The 20,030-nt window shown below is 44.5% G+C and overlaps 1 protein-coding gene across 2 annotated transcripts in view; it reads right to left on the bottom strand.

Moving 5' to 3' along the window:
• Positions 1-20,030, bottom strand: part of LOC123364406 — a 73,748-nt gene that overhangs the window by 19,476 nt on the left and 34,242 nt on the right. For both annotated transcript variants that reach the window (XM_045006524.1, XM_045006525.1), the window contains exons 9-18: positions 16,598-16,717; positions 15,850-16,075; positions 15,297-15,430; positions 12,842-13,042; positions 7,339-7,487; positions 6,119-6,278; positions 5,762-5,870; positions 3,028-3,161; positions 1,209-1,320; positions 230-459 (exon numbers count right to left, since the gene is read on the bottom strand). In XM_045006524.1, the coding sequence (XP_044862459.1) occupies positions 230-459; positions 1,209-1,320; positions 3,028-3,161; positions 5,762-5,870; positions 6,119-6,278; positions 7,339-7,487; positions 12,842-13,042; positions 15,297-15,430; positions 15,850-16,075; positions 16,598-16,717 (1,575 nt within the window). The remainder of the gene's footprint in view (positions 1-229; positions 460-1,208; positions 1,321-3,027; positions 3,162-5,761; positions 5,871-6,118; positions 6,279-7,338; positions 7,488-12,841; positions 13,043-15,296; positions 15,431-15,849; positions 16,076-16,597; positions 16,718-20,030) is intronic.

Raw genomic sequence — 20,030 nt, 5'->3', positions numbered from 1 at the left:
ATCCATGGGTATACTATATTATGCCAGTGAATCTTTTGAGACAGAGAAATAGGATGTACCATATATTCTGACGATGTAGCACTTAGAATAACAGGGCTCAAAGTTTCACACCACTTTGGCATAAGTATTTCTGTTGGTTTCTCTTGTACCTTCTCTCTTGGACACACAAATCTGCTCCTCCTGAACATCCCTCCCCAACCCAAGGAAGACGTGCGTTTAAATTCAATACCTGAATGGGATTAATGTGAGAAAGTGACATGGTCCCAATGCGGATGATATTGCACTTCCCCAAGAAGACTGGGGGATCCAAGTCTTCCTGCAGCTCCCTCTTTAATGTCAGCTCTTTCCCAGGAGAGGCAGGCACAGAACAGCTTTCTGTCTGGCTGAGGTTGGGAAGAACATAATCTACACAAGATATTTTACAAATCTTGCTGACTTTGGCACAGATGTTCACTAAATCTGGAAAAAACATTAAAGGAACAAATGTTATTCCCTCCGCTGACCAGCAGTACTAACAACTCAAAGCTGCACCTGTTATAAATGCAAGACACATTGAAGCCAGGCTTTCCACAGCAAGAAATGGGTAGCATTAACATGAACTGTACTGCTCCCAATAAGCTATGTAACCGCTCCCAATAAGCTATGTAACTGGAACACTGCCAGGTAACAGATTTTGTGCAATGCTTTCCAGTGGATACACTGCACCTTGTATCTGTGTAGAAGGCACAGCTGGTAGCCCATTCCCAGGAGAGTAGAGGTGCCATTGGTAATGTCTGCATGATTAAAAGGTCCATGCTTGTGCATCTTCCCCTTTCAGTTGATGTATACACAATTATGCTTGTGTGTGCAATTTGCCTCTGAGGACACACCGCTAGAAGGGGCAGGCACGCAGTCCAAATCTGACGAAGGCAAAACTATTTTTTTTAAGGATGGCAAAGTACAGTTCAGCTCTCATTTTAGTACGAGAGCATTACAGTTCAAAACGTAGACAGCACAAATTCTATCAGCACACTCTGAAGTATGAGATTACTGAATTAGCTTCAGCAATGCCTACTTGTTATAGCTCACATATGTAACCAGCCTCTAACTGCTCCACAAGAAGGTGTGAGTGCTGTGATGTTGTGTCTCTATTTGCAGCATTTATTCTAAACACTGTTTACAGCGACGACAAGTAGCAAATGCATAAGCAAGAACCTGGAAAAATTTACCTGGAATAATTCCATCATTTTTCTGGACAGGCTTCAGCATTGGTTCAAACTGCAGTTTCAAGGATTTAGTCAGTTCCTGAACCAAGCACTCAAAACTACCACCAATGTATACCTAAAACAAGACAAGGCTTCAAGGTTTCATGTTACACACTAATTTTCTTCAACATGGATATTAATTCTCTTTTAGTCAGCAGGGCCCCTGTTGTTTAGTAGGCAGCTTCATCACTAGATCACTCTAATCAGGCTAAATCTCTTTGATAATCCCTGTATGGGGGGGCGGGGGGGGGGAGTGAAACTCAGAGGCGAGAAGGCTCAGGTTGCAGTTTTATACAGAAACCCTGTACGTTAAGTATCCGGGACACATGCCTCCCTCTCCCGTTTATCTACACAGTCACTTGGTGAGCTCATATTTTTAAGATCTTGTGGACCTGCCTCCTCTCCCATTTGCAACCCGATGGACCCACTCCCTTCCAGTTCTCAGTTACACAACATGCACAGGCTAGGCTGGCTCCTCTTCCTTGTTTCCAGCTACTTGTATAGGGCACCAGGGCTCTTTGCCACCAACAGCCTAGAAACAGCTGGAAGCAACGAGGAAGAATCTGCATAATGTGACACCTGCAGATCACGGGCTGCAGTTTGAGGACTGTGTTAGGGAGCAAACAACCAGTTAGTGAAACTACAAATAAATTTTAAAATCTGACACGTTTAAAATCAGGTCCAAATTATAGGTTTGCTAATGCAGAAGTGCTCAACTTTGCTGAAGCACATCTTTAATATAGAAGCATGACCCCGGAGACGACCAAAACCAGGATGCAATGCTGTCTGCACTGTAGTAGATTTCTTGTATCTCTCTGCCTCTTCACTTCTTTTCAAACCTCACTTGAAGATATATTTCATTTATTGTTTAATTCTAAGTACTGTTTTGATGCTAAAGCATACTGAAATATACAGTAGGACTCAGAGTTATGAACACCTTGGGAATAGAGGTTGTTTGTAACACTGACCAAAACGTTATGATTGTTCTTTAAAACTTTACAACTGAACAATGACTTAATACAGTTTTGAAACTTTACTAAGCAGAAGGAAAATGCTGCTTTCCTTTCTTTTTCAGTAGTTTACATTTAAACACAGTATTGTACTGTATTGGCTCTGTTTTTTTGGGGTCTCTGCTGCTCTTGATTGTATCCTTCCAATTCCAAATGAGGTGTGTGGTTGACTGGCCAGTTTGTAACTCTGAGGCTCTACTGTAACAGGCATGTATGACCCTATGAAAAGTGGTTTGTAATAATAGAAATCTGATTACTAGTAGTCCATCAATAAGTCAGTTTACTGATTCGAACAACCTAAAAGCACTAGGAGTCAAATGTGAAAGGAACAGGAGACAGCAATCATGGTATGTAGCCCTAGGGTGTTGTCCCCATATAGAGACTCACTTCAAGGAGGCATCCTGCACTAAGCTTGTCTATAGGTGTTTCACACAAAATCTTCCACAGACAGTAGAAAACTTTCCATCCAGTCACAGTTTCTTGCAGGTTATTCTCCCTTCTCCACACTGAGCACGATTATTAATAGCACTGGAATCGCACCAGGGCTAAAACCCCAGTAAATACTGCAACGAGAGTCAAACTAAACAGAATGGGAGGGGTCCACTTCTAATACTGGCTGCCATTCTTGCTACCTAACTGCAAATGGGAAAGCTAGAATGCTTCTTCCAAGTCATGCTAAGCAGCATGGTCCCGTGACCGGAGAGGCAGCAGTTCTATCACATGGTACAGGGCCAGCTACTTTCCAGAGGAGTGCAAATTCTGTTTCATCTCACCTGGAGCAGGTCAAGCTGGTGCCGTAACTTATCAGTGACACAGTTAAACATGGTCTCCTTCTGATTGCGGACATGCCGTTGCATAAGATCTTTCATTCTCTGGAAACAGCCTGGACCATTCATTTGGCTACAAGCTACGGGAGAGAGATGGTATTTAAATGTCAGCACATAATCTTACACGTGTTGGTGCAGCCTTGCCCGCATGCTACTCAACCAATGGCCGGAATGGTAATCTGTCAGGATGCCTGGTGCCACACGACTACTAAAATGGAAACTGCAATCTAATAGAAGTGTGGCCTACAGAGACTGCAGGTCCCAACAGAGACGACCCAGGCCTGTTGATAGTGGAGGGGGACACAACCCTGAAACAGCTCAGGTCATGTCCCCACCTCCCCCCCCAGCAGTGCCTCCCTCCCAGGAAGCAGTGGCCCCTCCCTGCAGAGCCCAGCTGTTCCTCCTGCCTCTCCCTGCCTGCTCAGCTGTCCTGCAGGGAGGAGGCCCAACCACACCATGTGATCAAGCAATCTGGAGGGGGGCACATGAACCTACATGTCCTCCCCCCATACAATTATTGCCTCTGGTCCCACATATGCTGCTTCATTTTGATCCAAGTGGCCATATTAAACTGCATGTTGGGACGGCACTGAAGGCACTAGACAGCCTTACTATTCGTGAAGCCCCGAGCTGTCATAAGGAGAGAAGTTCTCCCTCTCGGGAACAAGGGGAGCAAAGCTTGCATGAGAAACAGGGCTGTACACCGAAGATAAGGTGGGACACAATCTTCATTGTAGAACTCTGATATATTTAGCTTGTAGACCACACAGACCAAACTACACTGCCAGGAGGAGCTTGTGGTCATGAGCCTGAGCACCTCTCTAGGGCTTTTATAGCAAACCATAGCTGCATATATACAGACACCATCACTGTCACTGGGGATTAAACTCAGGATGTTCAGCACCAAACGTACAAACCTTTGTTTCCTGTATTACTGACCCTCTTTAGCTGTAAGAAAGCAGCAAATTGTATGTTCTGCAGCTAGTCAGTAGGGGGAGTCATGAGCACAGAAAAAAAAGCCAGGGTTTTACATGTTGATCCCATAAGTTCTTTTCACCAAGGAATGTGAGCAGCATCAGCAGAACATGGTAGTGGATCGGTTGTTAGGCTGTCTTCTGGCACCCTTAAAACATTCCAGTACATTTCAAAACTCATAAGGTCTCCACAATCCCTAGACTTCCAATTTCAAAATAGTGGGCAGCATCTGACCTACCACTCTTCTGCTTTCATCATCACATGCTTCCAATTTTAAATTAGCCCAGATCTATGCAATCAAACACAGCAGCAAAGTATTACTTCATACATGCCACCATAGGAAGGAATCACTGCAGCGTCTCTGAAGTCCTTTATTAAGTTCCCAGAGACTCATTCTGGTGTGGCTCCTAACATCCAGAAAGATCACAGGAAGAGGATAGCCTTCCTGTATTTCAACTGTTGTCCCTTGGTGAGACTGCCATTTCATAAGAACAGAAGAATGACCATATTGGGTAAGACCAAAGGTCCATTTAGCCCAGTATCCTGTCTTCCGACAGTGGCCAATGCCAGGTGCTTAAGAAGGAATGAACAGAACAGGGAATCATCAAGTGATCCATCCCGTTGCCCATTCCCAGCTTCTGGCAAACAGAGGCAAGGGCCACCATCCCTGCCCATCCTGACTAATAGTCATTGAGGGACCTATCCTCCATGAATTTATCTAGTTCTTTTTTGAACCCCGTTATAGTCTTGGCCTTCACAACATCCTCTGGCAAGGAGTTCCACAGGTTGACTGTGCGTTGGGTGAAGAAATACTGCCTTTTGTTTGTTTTAAACCTGCTGCCTATTCACTTCATTTAGTGACCCCTAGTAGTTGTGTTATGAGAAGGAGTAAATAACACTTTCTTATTTACTTTCTTCACACCAATCATGAATGTATAGACCTCTATCTTATCTCTCCTTAGTCATCTCTGTTCCAAACTGAGAAGTCCCAATCTTATTAGTCTCTTCTGATACGGAAGCTGTTCCAGACCCCTAATCATTTTTGTTGCCCCTTCTGAACCTTTTCCAATTCCAATTATCTTTTTTGAGATGGGGCGACCACATCTGCACGCAGTATTCAACATGTGGGTGTATCATAGATTTAGAGAGAGGCAATGTGATGTTTTCTGTCTTAGTATCTATCCCTTTCTTAATGATTCCCAATATTCTGTTGGCTTTTTGCCTGCCGCTGCACACTGAGTAGATGTTTTCGGTGTCAGATTTCACTGTTAGATGGAGGCATGCACCACACCTGCGTGCTACTACATTGCTGTGACAGACTTCAGCTCTAGCTCCGTGCAATTCTGCAGCACTGCTGTGGAATTTCATTCTCCATTCCTTCTCTCCCTTTTGAAGATGCTAAGTGATCTACAAATACACAATATTATTTGGCTGCTCAAGAATAAGAATTTAAAGTGAGCCCTTTGAGCCAGGCCTTTGAAATTTAAGAAATAAAAGTGAGACAAGCTGATTCAACAGGAGTAGTGTAGTGACTCTACCAACATACAGATTTCCATACTACCAGCTTGGGAACCGTTCTTTCCGGTATTAACTGGCAGAATTCACCATTGCACAGATGGTTAGTGTCACTGCTACAATTTGCTTCCCTGTTCAGTAATTCAATGCACAGGAAGCCAGACTTAGCCCAGCTGTAGGATTTTCCTACCTGCATATGTCTGTTTCATGCTAGCCTGTATTTCTGGTGTCAGGACACGGGATATACCGCGCTGCCTTTTATTGATGTACTCCATCTGATCCAGGAGAAAGTTGCACAGCTGGGAAGTGGAGGAAGGAAAAAATCAGTATTGTATGCTGCAAAAAGTTCCCTCATTTCAAATAAAGTGGCTGCTTACCAAAACTTGCCCATTACTCAAGACAGTTACATTACTTGAGCATTTGCAGATTCCCTATAGTAAGCACAGGCCAAACTACAAAGCGTGAGGCATCCTCACCATAGTTACCCAACACACAACAGACAAGTTCTGAAGGGTATCCACTGCACGGACCCCCTTGCCAATCTTACCAAAGCCTGGACAGCTTCCATTTGATGCCTCTGAATGACGTTTACTGGCTCTGTGTTTCTGCCTTTTTCCCAGAGCTTGTTCTTGAGATCTTTGAAGAAGTATTTCAATTTATCTAAGATGGCTTTGCTGAACTGTGTGATGGACTGCCCCAATTTACAACTGGAAGGGGAGAAATGCATTCAAGGATTAATCCAGTTACCTAAAGGCATGAGTAACATGCTGCAATGCCAAAAGGGGCACTGGGGGCTTGCTCACCATGCACTTCTACTGCTACTGGAGGAGATACAATGGTGGGGTCAGACTGATGACCAAATGATGAAGTTATGTCCAGAGAAACGAGTTCTATGAAACATCTGCATTTTTTTCCCCCACAGGGTCTAAAGTCCCACTACAAATGCTAGGTGTCTCCTCCCTTGGTGTTCACACCTCAGCTGCTAGAAGAGGGCCTCATCCTCCCTGACTGAACTAACCTCGTCATCTCTAGACTGATTCTTGCCTGCATATTTATACCTGCCTCTGGAAATTTCCACTACATTCATCTGACGAAGTGGGCATTCACCCACGAAAGCTTATGCTCCAATACATCTGTTACTCTATAAGGTGCCACAGGACTCTGTTGCTTTTTACAGATCCAGACTAACTCGGCTACCCACTGATATATTACAATACAAGTTATGAGTATGTAGATACAGTGTACAAAGCCTGTATTTTTAAAATAGTAATTGAATACGTTTCTGCAAGAAGTGACTGGAGAATATGGCCCCAATTCTGCAATTGCACTTAAGAAAACTGGGCTCTGCACCAGCATTCTGGCATTTGGTTGCAAGACTGGGGACTGTGTGATATAATTTAATACAAAAATACAAATGAGTACATAACTAATCCTTTCCCATTTAGGAAACAATGCAAATTAGACACTAAATCAGCCATGAGGTGATCTCCACCTTTTAGGAGACAGGCAGTGAATTGGAAGGCTCAGCCCCTCAGGGGACGAAATCATGAAGTTTTGCCATTCTCTGTATCAAATGCTGAGATATCATTTCACCCATGGAATAAAGTGGCCTGAGAACATTAGAAGACAGAGGCCATGCATTTTGCACCAGCTCATCTCACAGTTTTTGGCAGACAGCACAAAATTGTGTTTGTTTTTATATCAGGGAGGTTTGCAAGTGTCTTGTGTTAGTAAGAATGTCCTAGAGTGCAGTGAAGAGGACGGTACCTGAAGACCTCATTCCAGGTCATGGAGATTGCACTGGATATTGGCTCTGTGAGTTGCTCATTGAAATCAACAAACCCACATGCTACAGAGCTGTAGACACCTTGACGAGCACACACAGCTCGATACGTAGCATAGGGGTATCCAATACCCTGTGAAGTGGAAAGCAAGGAGAGAGACGGTCACAGTATTTCAATGTACACAGGAGACAGCAGTTCAACTCTAAGACATGAATATGCTTTTTGGTTGCTCACAGGTGAGAAATGCACCTTTTGGATAACCATATCATAACTGCGCAAGGTACTGACCGTGTAGGATTTAGCTTCTGAGTGCTATAAAGTTATACAAATAAAAAGAGCAACTCAAAAGGTATAGTCAACTTACTATGACAATTCCTTGCCCACTTATGGACTACTAGATGCTGTTCCCCTACAGAAATAAGAAGGCTAAGTGCCAATACAGAATAGTTTACAGGGAGATGGTGTGATACACACTAGAATAGTGAGCAGACTAACAGGTAGGAGTGCAGCACCCATACAATTTTATATTATTTGTATTCAGGTAGTGGTTAAGGGCTCCAATCACAGCTCCATTGTGGCAGGCACCGTACAAAAGCACTTAATACAAAATTCAGCAATCTAGATTACAAGTGAAACTGGCAGATGGATGAAACTAACAAATGGCTGTGTAGATTTACTAGTGTTTGTGCAGCATTTTTAAAATGCAAGATGCTATTTAACTGGGAGAGGTGAAGAAAACAGTGACAGTAAATGAAACACATCTTAGCACAATTAGTCATTAACTGAACTATAGTAGCGAACATAATCTTTATTACCCACAAAACCTTACATGACTAAAGTCTACACCATCTACATAGAGAAATATAAATTTTTGCTAACAGCCCTTGGAATTTTTTTCATTTCAGTGGAATGGGAGTGCCAGCGCTGCCCTTTCCTTCCATAGGTATTTACTAAGAACATAAGAATGGCCATACTGGGTCAGAAAAAAAAGGTCCATCTAGCCCAGTATCCTGTCTTCCAACAATGGCCAATGCCAAGTGCCCCAGAGGGAATGAACAGAACAGGTAATCATCAAGTGATCCATCCCCTGTCGCCCATTCCCAACTTCTGGCAAATGGAGACTAGAGACACCAATTCTGCCCATCCTAGCTAAAGCCAATGATGAACCTATCCTCTATGAATTTATCTAGTTCTTTTTTGAACCCTGTTATAGTCTTGGCCTTCACAACATTCTCTGGCAAAGAGTTCCACAGGTTGCCTGTGCGTTGTGGGAAGAAATACTGCCTTTGGTTTGTTTTAAACCTGCTGCCTTTTAATTTCATCAGGTGACCCTTAGTTCTTGTGTTACGAGGAGTAAATAACACTTCCTTATTTACTTTCTCCACACCAGTCATGATTTTATAGACCTCTACCATATCCCCCTTAGTTGTTTCTTTTCCATGCTGAAAAGTCCCAGTCTTATTAATCTCTCCTCATATGGAAGCCATTCCATACGCCTAATAATTTTTGTTGCCCTTTTCTGAACCTTTTTCCAATTCCAATATATCTTTTTTGAGATGAGGTGACATCATCTGCACACAGTATTCAAGATGTGGGCGTACCATGGATTTATATAGAGGCAATATGATATTTTCTGTCTTATTATCTATCCTTTTCTTAACGATGCCCAACATTCTGTTTGTTTTTTGACTGCCCCTGCACATTGAGTGGATGTTTTCAGAGAACTATCCACAATGACTCCAAAATCTCTTTCTTGAGTGATAACACCTAATTTAGACCCCATCATTTTATATGTATAGTTGGGATTATTTTTTCCAATGTGCATCACTTTGCATTTATCAACATTGAATTTCATCTGTCCTTTTTTTGCCCAGTCACCCAGTTTTGTGAGATCCCTTGGTAGCTCTTCTCAGTCTGCTTTGGATTTAACTTTCTTGAGTAGTTTTGTATCATCTGCAAATTTTGCCACCTCACTGTTTACCCCTTTTTCCAGATCATTTATGAATATGTAGAACAGCACTGGCCCCATTATAGACCCCTGGGGGACACCACTATTTACCTCTCTCCATTATGAAAATTGACCATTTATTCCTACTCTTTCCTGTCTTTTAATCAGTTACAAATCCATGAGACGGCCTTCCCTCTTATCCCATGACCGCTTACTTTGCTTATGAGCCTTTGGTGAGGGACCTTGTCAAAGGCTTTCTGAAAATCTAAGTACACTATATCCCCCTTGTCCACATGCTTGTTGACCCCCTCAAAGAATTCTAGTAGATTGGTGAGGGATGATTTCCCTTTACAAAAACCATGTTGACTCTTCCCCAACAAATCATGTTCATCTATGCATCTGATAATTCTATTCTTTACTATTGTTTCAACCAGTTTGCCTGGTACTGAAGTTAGGCTTACCGCCCAGTAATTGCCAGGATCACCTCTGGAGCCTTTTTTAAAAATTGGCATCACATTAGCTACCCTCCAGTCATCTGGTACAGAAGCAGATTAAAATGATAAGTTATATACCACATTTAGTAGTTCTGCAATTTCACATTTGAGTGTCTTTAGAACTCTTGGGTGAATACCTGGTGACTTATTACTGTTTAGTTTATCAATTTGTTCCAAAACATCCTCTGTGAAACCTCAATCTGGGACAGTTCCTCAGATTTGTTACCTAAAAAGAATGGCTCAGGTTTGGGAATCTCCCTGACATCCGCAGCCGTGAAGACAGATGCAAAGAATTCATTTAATTTTTCCTCAATGGCTTTATCGGCCTTGAGTTCCCCTTTAGCATCTCAATCATCCAATGGCCCCACTGGTTGTTAGCAGGCTTCCTGCTTCTAATGTAGTTAAAAAAAATGTTTGCTATTACTTTTTGAGTCTTTGGCTAGCTGTTCTTCAAATTCTTTTTTGGCCTTCCTAATTGTATTTTGACACTTCCTTTGCCAGAGTTTATGCTCCTTTTTATTTTCCTCAATAGGATTTAGCTTCCACGTTTTAAAGGATGCCTTTTTGCCTCTCACTGCTTCTTTTACTTTGTTGTTTAACCGCAGTTACACTTTTTTGGTTCTCTTACTATGTTTTTTAATTTGGGGTATACATTTAAGTTGAGCCTCTATTATGGTGTCTTTAAAAAGTTTCCATGCAGCTCGCAGGGATTTCACTTTTTGCGCTGTACCTTTTAATTTCTGTTTAACTAACTTCCTCATTTTTGTGTAGTTCCCCTTTCTGAAATTAAATGCTACAGTGTTGGACTGCTGTGGTGTTTTCCCCGCCACAGGGATGTTAAATTTAATTATATTATGCTCTCTGCTACCAAGCAGTTCAGCTATATTCACCTTTTGGACCAGATCCTGTGCTCCACTTAGAACTAAGGCAAGAATTGCCTCTCCTCTTGTGGGTTCCAGGACTAGCTGCTCCAAGAAGCGGTCATTAAAAGGTGTCAAGAAACTTTATCTCTGCATCCCGGTATCAAGTGGAGTGCCCCAAGGGTCGGTGCTGGGGCTGGTTTTGTTCAATATCTTCATTAACGATCTGGAGGATGGTGTGGACTGCACCCTTAGCAAGTTTGCAGATGACACTAAACTGGGAGGAGTGGTTGATACGCTGGAGGGTAGGGATAGGATACAGAGGGACCTAGACAAATTAGAGGATTGGGCCAAAAGAAATCTGATGAGGTTCAACAAGGACAAGTGCAGAGTCCTGCACTTAGGACGGAAGAATCCCATGCACTGCTACAGACTAGGGACCGAATGGCTGGGTAGCAGTTCTGCAGAAAAGGACCTAGGGGTTACGGTGGACGAAAAGCTGATTATGAGTCAACAGTGTGCCCTTGTTGCCAAGAAGGCTAATGGCATTTTGGGTTGTATAAGTAGGGGCATTTCCAGCAGATCAAGGGATGTGATCATCCCCCTCTACTCAGCACTGGTGAGGCCTCATTTGGAGTACTGTGTCCAGTTTTGGGCCCCACATTACAAGAAGGATGTGGATAAATTGGAGAGAGTCCAGCGGAGGGCAACAAAAATGATTAGGGGGCTGGAGCACATGACTTATGAGGAGAGGCTGAGGGAACTGGGATTGTTTAGTCTGCAGAAGAGAAGAATGAGGGGGGATTTGATAGCTGCTTTCAACTACCTGAAAGGGGGTTCCAAAGAGGATGGATCTAGACTGTTCTCAGTGGTAGAAGATGACAGAACAAGGAGTAATGGTCTCAAGTTGCAGAGGGGGAGGTTTAGGTTGGATATTAGGAAAAACTTTTTCACTAGTAGAGTGGTGAAGAACTGGAATGGGTTACCTAGGGAGGTAGTGGAATCTCCTTCCTTAGAGGTTTTTAAGGTCAGGCTTGACAAAGCCCTGGCTGGGATGATTTAGTTGGGTTTGGTCCTGCTTTGAGCAGGGGGTTGGACTAGATGACCTCCTGAGGTCCCTTCCAACCCTCAGATTCTATGATTCTATGATCCCGTCCTGAGGTGAAATGTATCCAGTCAATATGGGGATAGTTGAAACTCCCCATTATTATTATGGAGTTTTTGATTTTTATAGCCTCTCTAATCTCCCTGAGCATTTCATAGTCACTAGCACCATCCTGGTCAGGTGGTCGATAGTATACCCCTACTGCTATATTCTTATTATTCAAGCATGGAATTACTATCCATAGAGATTCTATGGTACAGTTTGGTTCATTTAAGATTTTTACTTAATTTGATTCTACACTTTCTTTCACATATAATGCCACTCCCTCACCAGCACATCCTGTTCTGTCCTTCTGATATATTTTTTACCCTGGTATTACTGTGTCCCATTGATTACCCTTGTTCCATCAAGTTATGCCTATTATATCAATATCCTCATTTAATACGAGGCACTCTAGTTCACCCATCTTATTATTTATAGACTTCTAGCATTTGTATACAAGCACTTAAAAACTGACAGTTTTTAGCTGTCTGCCATTACGAGATGTAACTGAATGGGATGCTTTTTCATTTGACTGTTTCTCATCAAATCCTACTCATATTTTATCTTCCATCCTCTGTATCCTTGTAAGGAGGAGAGAATACCCATTAACAGATCTTCCCCTAAGCGATGTCTCTGTTTGAACCACATGCTCCTCCGCACCTGTCAGCTTCCCCCCAGCCCTTAGTTTAAAAACTGCTCTACGACCTTTTTAATTTTAAGTGCCGGCAATCTGGTTCCATTTTCCTTAAACTACCACTACTAACACCCTACCCCAGTTACATAGCATTTTTAGAGTGATGCAAAAAAACACTAGATAGTCCTCATCACAGCCCTCCAACACAGATCAGCATTAGCATCATTTTATATTTGGCTTTGTACAGAACACAGTACATGGAAAGCACAGGGGTACTATAATGTAAGTGCAGAAGGAAAGAGCAGTGAAAGGCAACACCAAGCTTGAGAGGCAGGCACGGTGGCAAGGGTGTTGAAAGTGACAGCATAGGAGAGGGTTTGGCAAACAGAAGCATGTATCTTACAGGTAAACCCCAACTTCTGACTTTGTCTTCGCACAGCTCCTCTGCCCTTCTAGCTCCTTTCTTTAGATTGGCGAGAATGAGGACAGAAAAATAGTACTGGATATCATGGAGGCTGTCTTCCACTGCCTCCTGAAGGAGCATGGGTAGTCTCGACAGGCACTCCTGCACGATTTCTTGGACCTGGGCCCGGTGAGAATTGTCCTGAAAGGCAAACAAGAGAAGATCCTAACAGGGTAACGTAAAAAGCTCTCAGTGCAACAGGTACATGACGCCATCTACATCCCTGCTGAGCTCTGCCAGGTGCTACAAAAGCATCCAGAGACCTGCACACAATGCAAGCAATCAACGTGGGCTTCCTGCTACATTGCTTCAGGTCACTGGATGTTGGCTAAGTAGCACCTAGAAGAATTAAAGAACATGACTGAGACTAACTTCATACAGAACCCACAGCTCTGCTGGCCTACTAGATCTACATCCAGAGACACAAGTTGGACGCAGTAATATCCTTTACCGGACCAACTTCTGTTGGTGAGCAAGACAAGCTTCATAACTACACAGAGCTCGTCTTCAGGTATCCATGTAAGTTCAAAACCTTGTCTCTCTCACGAACAGAAGCTGGTCCAATAAAAGATATTACCGCACCCACCTTGTCTCTAATATCCTAGGACCGTCGCAGCTACAACACTGCATACAAACCTACATCCAATAAGTCTCCACATCTCTCCAGTGGAAGATCATAAAAGCATGCACACATCAGATATGTGGGCACCCTGCACTACATTCAAAGGCAGCACGATGCCATGAGCCAAAGAGCTACAGCTCCTTAGCCACCCACATCTTTAACAAAGAGGTACAGCCTACACAAACCAGCCAGAAGTGATTCACACTGAGCCAAGCATTCAGGCCACACCTCATATCCTAGGACCTGCCGTCTTCTGGCCATAACTCCATAGTAAGAACAGTAAAGTGGCCACAGGCTGCACTTCAGAATTTTTGGAGCTGGATATGGCTCAGAGAATGCACTCTGGCATCCCCTGATTAAATACCTTTGCTTTCCTCACTCTGCTACAAAGTGACCCTATGGGACCCATCTAACAAGTACGCTTCACAGGCCAGTATTGGACCGAGAACAATGGCATACAGTAGTACCTCAGAGTTACCAACTGACCAGTTAACACCTCTTTTGGAATCAGAAGTACACAACCAGGCAGCAGCAGAGGACCCCCCCCGCCCTCTCCCCCCAAAAACCAAGTACAGTACTGTGTTAAATTACTAAAAAATAAAATAAAGGGAAAGCAGCATTTTTCTTCTGCATAGTAAAGTTTCAAAGCAGTATTAAGTCAATGTTCAGGTGTATACTGTTGAAAGAACGGTAATGTTTTGTTCAGAGTTACAAACATCTCAGCGTTACAACCTCCATTCCCGAGGTGTTCATAATTCTGAGGTTCTACTGTAATTACAATTTTTTCTCATGTATGAGTTTGTCTTTGGTTCAAACTAATGACTGCCCATTGTCTGCCATCACTGCTGTCACAGAGGAGTTCCATTCGGATTAGGTACTAGTCAGTCAATGTGAAATGCATTAAACAAGTTAAAATTAATCTTTGTGTTTTAAAGAGAGAAACTCAGGGCTTGTGCTGCAAAGAGAGAGAAGGAGAAGTAAGAAGAGTCTCTTCAGTTCCCTAAATATGTACGTTATTAAGCAGGAATCTACTAGGCCATGCTGTCATTTTGCTGGTTGCCATTCCAGCATTTCTTCTCCATCTTGAGCAGGACCCAGGACAACAGCACTAACAGCCAGCAACATGCATCATGCAATAAACCTAGGGTCCACACAAGTCACTGCAATATGTCTATTCCAGCCGTTCTCAAACTGTGGGTTGGGACGCCAAACTGGGTCACAGCCCATTTTAATGGAGTCACCAGGGATGGCGTTAGACTTGCTGGGGCCCAGGGCTGAAGCTGGAGCCCGAGCCCTACCACTCAGGGCTGAAGCCGGAGCCCCAGGGCTTCAACCCCGGTTGGCAGGGCTCAGGTAACAGCCCCCGGCCTGGGTCTGAAGCCCTTAGGTTTCGGCTTTGGTCCCCCTGCCCAGGGCAATGGGGGTCAGGTTTTGGTTTTGGCCCCAGGCGGTGAGGCTCAGGCTCCAGTAGTCTAACGCCATCCCTGGTGACTCCATTAAAACGGGGTCACGACTGTTTGGGGTCCAGACCCACAGTTTGAGAACCGCTGGAATAGACATATTGCCTGGGATTGTGGGGCTCAGGCTTCAGTGCCCTCTCCTGGGGTTGTGTAGTAATTTTTGTTGTCAGGAGGGGGTCACGGTGTAATGAAGTTTGGGAACCCTTGGTCTATTCCATATTATGCATTTGCAAATACCTATCAGTTTTGAGGGAACTTTTAATAGTTGCTCAACCCAAATAAAAGTAAGTTAAAAATGTTAGTGTATGCTTACCTCTGCTCTCTGATTGGTCAGATAATTGACCACTTGACTTATGACACGAGCCACATTTCTGATCACCTTCTCTGTTGCCACCATGCTATGCTGCAAGGCCGTGTGAATGGCAAACTTCTTTAGAGCTGGTATTTCTGGACCAAGAGACAAGAGAACATGACCATTCCCCTGCATGGACCCTCTTCCTCAGAAATTATTTATGTTACATTAGCACTCAGAGTCCTCAATCAGGACCCTATTGTGCCAGGCTCTGTACAAACACCTAGTTATCAGACAAAATATGAAAAGGAAGACCTGGGGAAGAGGACTAGGAAAACAGTGATGGGAAACATTTTGTTGCAAAAACTGTCAGAACTTGATGTACAGATATTTTTAAATAAGATATAAAACAAAAGTGATAGCGGTAATGCCTATTGGCTATGTACCCCGGAGAACACACTGAAACTGACCTCAAAGTTACAGGGGGTGGAACATTGTTTCAGTGAGCAAATGAGACTACAGACCGCTAACTCAGCAGCAGGATATTTGAGCTCAAGTTAGCAGGTGTTAATACCTGTATCCTCCTCATCGTGGAAGACTTGCGGCTGCCCATCTCGGAGCAGTTTTCCATGCAATTTTAGATATTCTGTAGAGCTGACTGTGAAAACCTGAAGTTTCCCATGCTGGGATTCAACTTCACCACGGTCACTTGTGTCTGAAGTAGTTAATTCTTCATCTTCAGTCTCCTCTTCTTCTTCATCTTCATCATCTTCAGCAAATGCTGCTTTCCTTCTCATTTCCTGCAACAAAGAACAGCCTCCATTGCACCTCTACTCAAAGTAGACTTGTTGATCAGTTGCAGAGGCTTTAGCTAAAATCTAGTTTAGACACTAAATGAGCATTTCTTGTCTTTCTAAGAGATATGTGCTAGTTCGGCCACAAGCTGCATTTGGTGTGGTTCTCTGGCTTGTTATTTAGAAAGTCATAATGGCAATGTATGGATGAATGTACGATGTCTCCTGAAATTAGCCAAACAAAAACACAGAGTTGCCCTCTACTAGATAATGTGCTTCTCATTAAAAAGGTGCCCTAACCATTCATTTGTAGTACATATAGAAACATCAGTGATTCAGATTAAAGGAGTGGTAGCACCAAAAACATATGGATTCCCTTTAACTTTTCTATGAAGGCTGACATTTCAGATTTCAGTTCTGGTTCACTGCATCCACTGACAATGTAAGAGCAGCGAAATCCAGATGGTGGCCCGGAAGTGCTGCCCCCCCTTCTACAGAGACGGAGGTGGTGTTCCCATGGATTCCTACCTGAAGGCCGTTGTTGAAATCCACCCAAATCCGCTGTTTGGAAAACCTATTTCGGGACTGAATGCAGATCAGACTAATGTCACGAAGCTTCATCTCTTTCTCTCTTTGCAAATTACTAATCTAAATAAAGGAGAATGGGGAGAAATAAGATTATACCCAGAACAGGCGATATCATTTAAAAAAAACAAAGTTCCAACTGCAACCAAAAGCTGAAGCTGCATGTGACCTGCACATTGTTGTTTGATTGGAATGTCATTGCTGTTCAGGGTCAGGAATGACAAGGTTGCCAAAGGAAGTAACTTAAAGGAACAGGAGGTTACTGACTGATAACTGGATGTTCTTCAAGATGTGTGGTCCCTATCTGTATTCTACTGTGGGTTACGCATGTGCACTATGTGCCTGGAACTGGAGAATTTGAAAGTAGTGTTCACTGGTCCATGCATGCCCCCTGGATCACCTTGTCTCTCCAACCAAGGGGATAAAGGACAATGTGGACCAACCGCCTCTCCAGTTCCTTCTCCACCATGAACCGGAGGAGATCCAAAGCAGAGAGGAAGGAGAGCAGATAGTTGAATAGGGACCACACATCTCAAAGAATCTCTAGTTACAGGTAAGCAACCTCCTCTTCTTAGGAGTGATGGTCCCTATTGTATTCCACTGTGGGTAATTAACAAGCAGTACTTAAGTAGGAGCAGTGTGTGAAGATCTTGATGATAGGTCTGAGCAAAGGACTGCTGTTCCAAAGGAGGCATCAGCAGAGGATTCCTGAACTAGGGCAGTGTGTCATGTAAAGGTGTGAACAGTGTCCCACGTGGATGGATTACAGATATCAAGGAGAATTACATCCTAAAGAGATGCCATAGTCGCGGCTTGTGCTCTCGTGGAATGAGCTCATCCCCCATGTGGGAGAGAGGCTCAATATTTGGTAACTGTAGAATGCAGCCCGAGAGCCATTTGGAGATCCTGTGAGTCGAGATCGCTTGTCCCCCGAGACTTTGTGTTATAGCAACAAATAGTCTTGGGGACTTTCTGATTGGTCTTGTTCTGCATAGTTTTACCTAAGGCCTGCCAGACATTGAGGGTGTGGAGTCTCTGTCCCTCTGAGGAAGTGTGCAGTTTAGGGAAGAGCACAGGTAAGTGGATTGAATGGTCCAAGTGAAATTCCAAGACAACCTTGGGAGTGAATTTGGGGTGTAAACATAAAACCTTATCTTTATAAAATGCAGTGTAAGGAGGATCCGCCATCATCAGTCCAAGTTCGCCAATCCTTCTGGCTGAGGTGATAAAGGTCTCAAGTTGCAGTGGGGGAAGTCTAGGTTGGATATTAGGAAAAACTATTTCACTAGGAGGGTGGTGAAGCACTGGAATGGGTTACCTAGGGAGGTGGTGGAATCTCCTTCCTTAGGAGTTTTTAAGGTCAGGCTTGACAAAGCCCTGGCTGAGATGATTTACTTGGGGATTGGTCCTGATTTGAGCAGGGGGTTGGACTAGATGACCTCCTGAGGTCCCTTCCAACCCTGATATTCTATGATTCTATGAAAGTGACTTTCATGGAGAGAAGAGACATGGAGCAGGAAGCTAAAGGTTGGAAGTGTGACCTTGTAAATGCTGAGAGAACAAAGGTTCAAGTCCCACTCAAGGGTAGGCTTGTGAATAGTCAGAAAGGTTCCAAGTAGGCCTTTCCAAAATCTGGTGGTCAATGGGTGAGCAAAGACCAAGTAACCCTGAAAAGGAGGACAGTATGCACGAATCACTGCCAGGTGGACTCACAAGAAGCTGATGGATAGGCCTGACATCTTTAGAGAAAAGGTATAGTCTAAAATGTATCTCTCTGTAGAGGCCCGGAGGGGCAGACTGCTGAAGGGGCAGCCGAGCCCGGATTGGCTGAGCCCTGAGTAGGGGGTGGAGCCAGGCTAGGAGGGGCCTATAAAAGCGGCCGCCCAGCCAGGCAGCGGCACAGGAGCCAGCAAACAGGGCTGCTAACAGGGGAGTTTGCGTGGGAGTTCGCAGGAGGAGGTGCCGTGTCCCCTGTGCTCCCCAGGTACGAACGCCGAGCAAGGCCGAGACAGCAGCAGCCATGAGCCAAGCAGCAGAGGACACACCGAGGATGAGAGCATGCAGCAGCTGCGGTATGTACCTGGTCCTAGCGGGGGACCCAGAGCAGTACTATGTATGCATGAAGTGTCGCCTAATAGAGCTGCTGGAGGAAAATATCCAGGGGCTAGAGCTGCAGGTAGAAACCCTGATAGAGAATAGAAGGGGGTTCAAGCAGCTGATGGAGCAATGGCAAGCAGTAACTGAAGGGGAACGCCCAGGAGTACAGGGGGAAGCAGGGGCTAAGGCCAGTGAGGGGGCACAGCCGGATGAGGAAGATGGGCGGTGGAAGCATGTGACCGTGAGAAGCAGGCCGAGGAAAAGGAGAGCCAGTGAGGGGGAAATAGAGCTAAGGAACAGGTTTGAAGGTTTGGAGAATGAGGAAGGGGTACAGCAGATGGTAGCTGACGGTGGGAGGCCAAGGGAAAAGAGACGAGCGGCCAGTCCCATAGAAAGAGGGGAGGAGTCTATGGAGGCAGCACCAAGTTTGGGCCCAGGGAGCATACAGGATGGCTTAAGGGGAACCACAAGGGAAGATAGGAATGGAAGGAGCTTGCAACCAGGGGGAACGGGGGATAGGTTAGAGGACCGCATTATCCCCAGGCAAAGGCAGGTCTACGTGATTGGGGATTCCATACTGAGAAGGTTGGACAGGCCTGTGACCAGGGCCGATCCGGAGAACAGAAGGGTGTGCTGTCTACCGGGCGCTAAAATACGGGATGTGGACCTGAGGTTGAAAAGGATCCTAAGAGGAGCAGGTAAGAACCCCTTGGTCATCCTTCATGTAGGAACGAATGACACTGCTAGATTCTCGCTAGAAAGGATCAAGGGAGACTATGCCAGGTTGGGTAAGACGCTTAAGGAAATTGAGGCTCAGGTGATCTTCAGTGGGATCCTACCTGTCCCTAGGGAAGGGCGCCAAAGGGGTGAGAGGATCATGACGATTAATAGTTGGCTGAGGGAGTGGTGTTACAAGGAGGGCTTTGGGATGTATGGGCACTGGGAGGCTTTTGGGGACAGACAACTGTTCTCACGGGATGGGCTCCACCTGAGTAGGGAAGGAAGTAGACTTCTAGGAGGGAGGCTGGCTCATCTGATTAAAAGAGCTTTAAACTAGACACTGGGGGGAGACGGTTGGGAGAGGTCCTGGTGCTCTTCACGCCAAATTTATACATTGGGAGTGAGAACAACAAGATAACAACAGATATAGCCAGAGGGGGACGGTTAGGTGTAAGGAAGAGGGGGGGGGACCGATACTAGATCTACAGGTCATACTGGTAGTACTGTGTCCCTACCGAGTTGGGTGAAAAGAGTGAGAGGAGCCCATCAGCAAAAATTA

The sequence above is a fragment of the Mauremys mutica genome, chromosome 2 (genome assembly GCF_020497125.1).
Source record: "Mauremys mutica isolate MM-2020 ecotype Southern chromosome 2, ASM2049712v1, whole genome shotgun sequence".
NCBI classification, from domain to species: domain Eukaryota; kingdom Metazoa; phylum Chordata; order Testudines; family Geoemydidae; genus Mauremys; species Mauremys mutica.
Note: the sequence above shows the minus strand (reverse complement) of the source record. Positions and strands in the feature narration are given on the sequence as shown.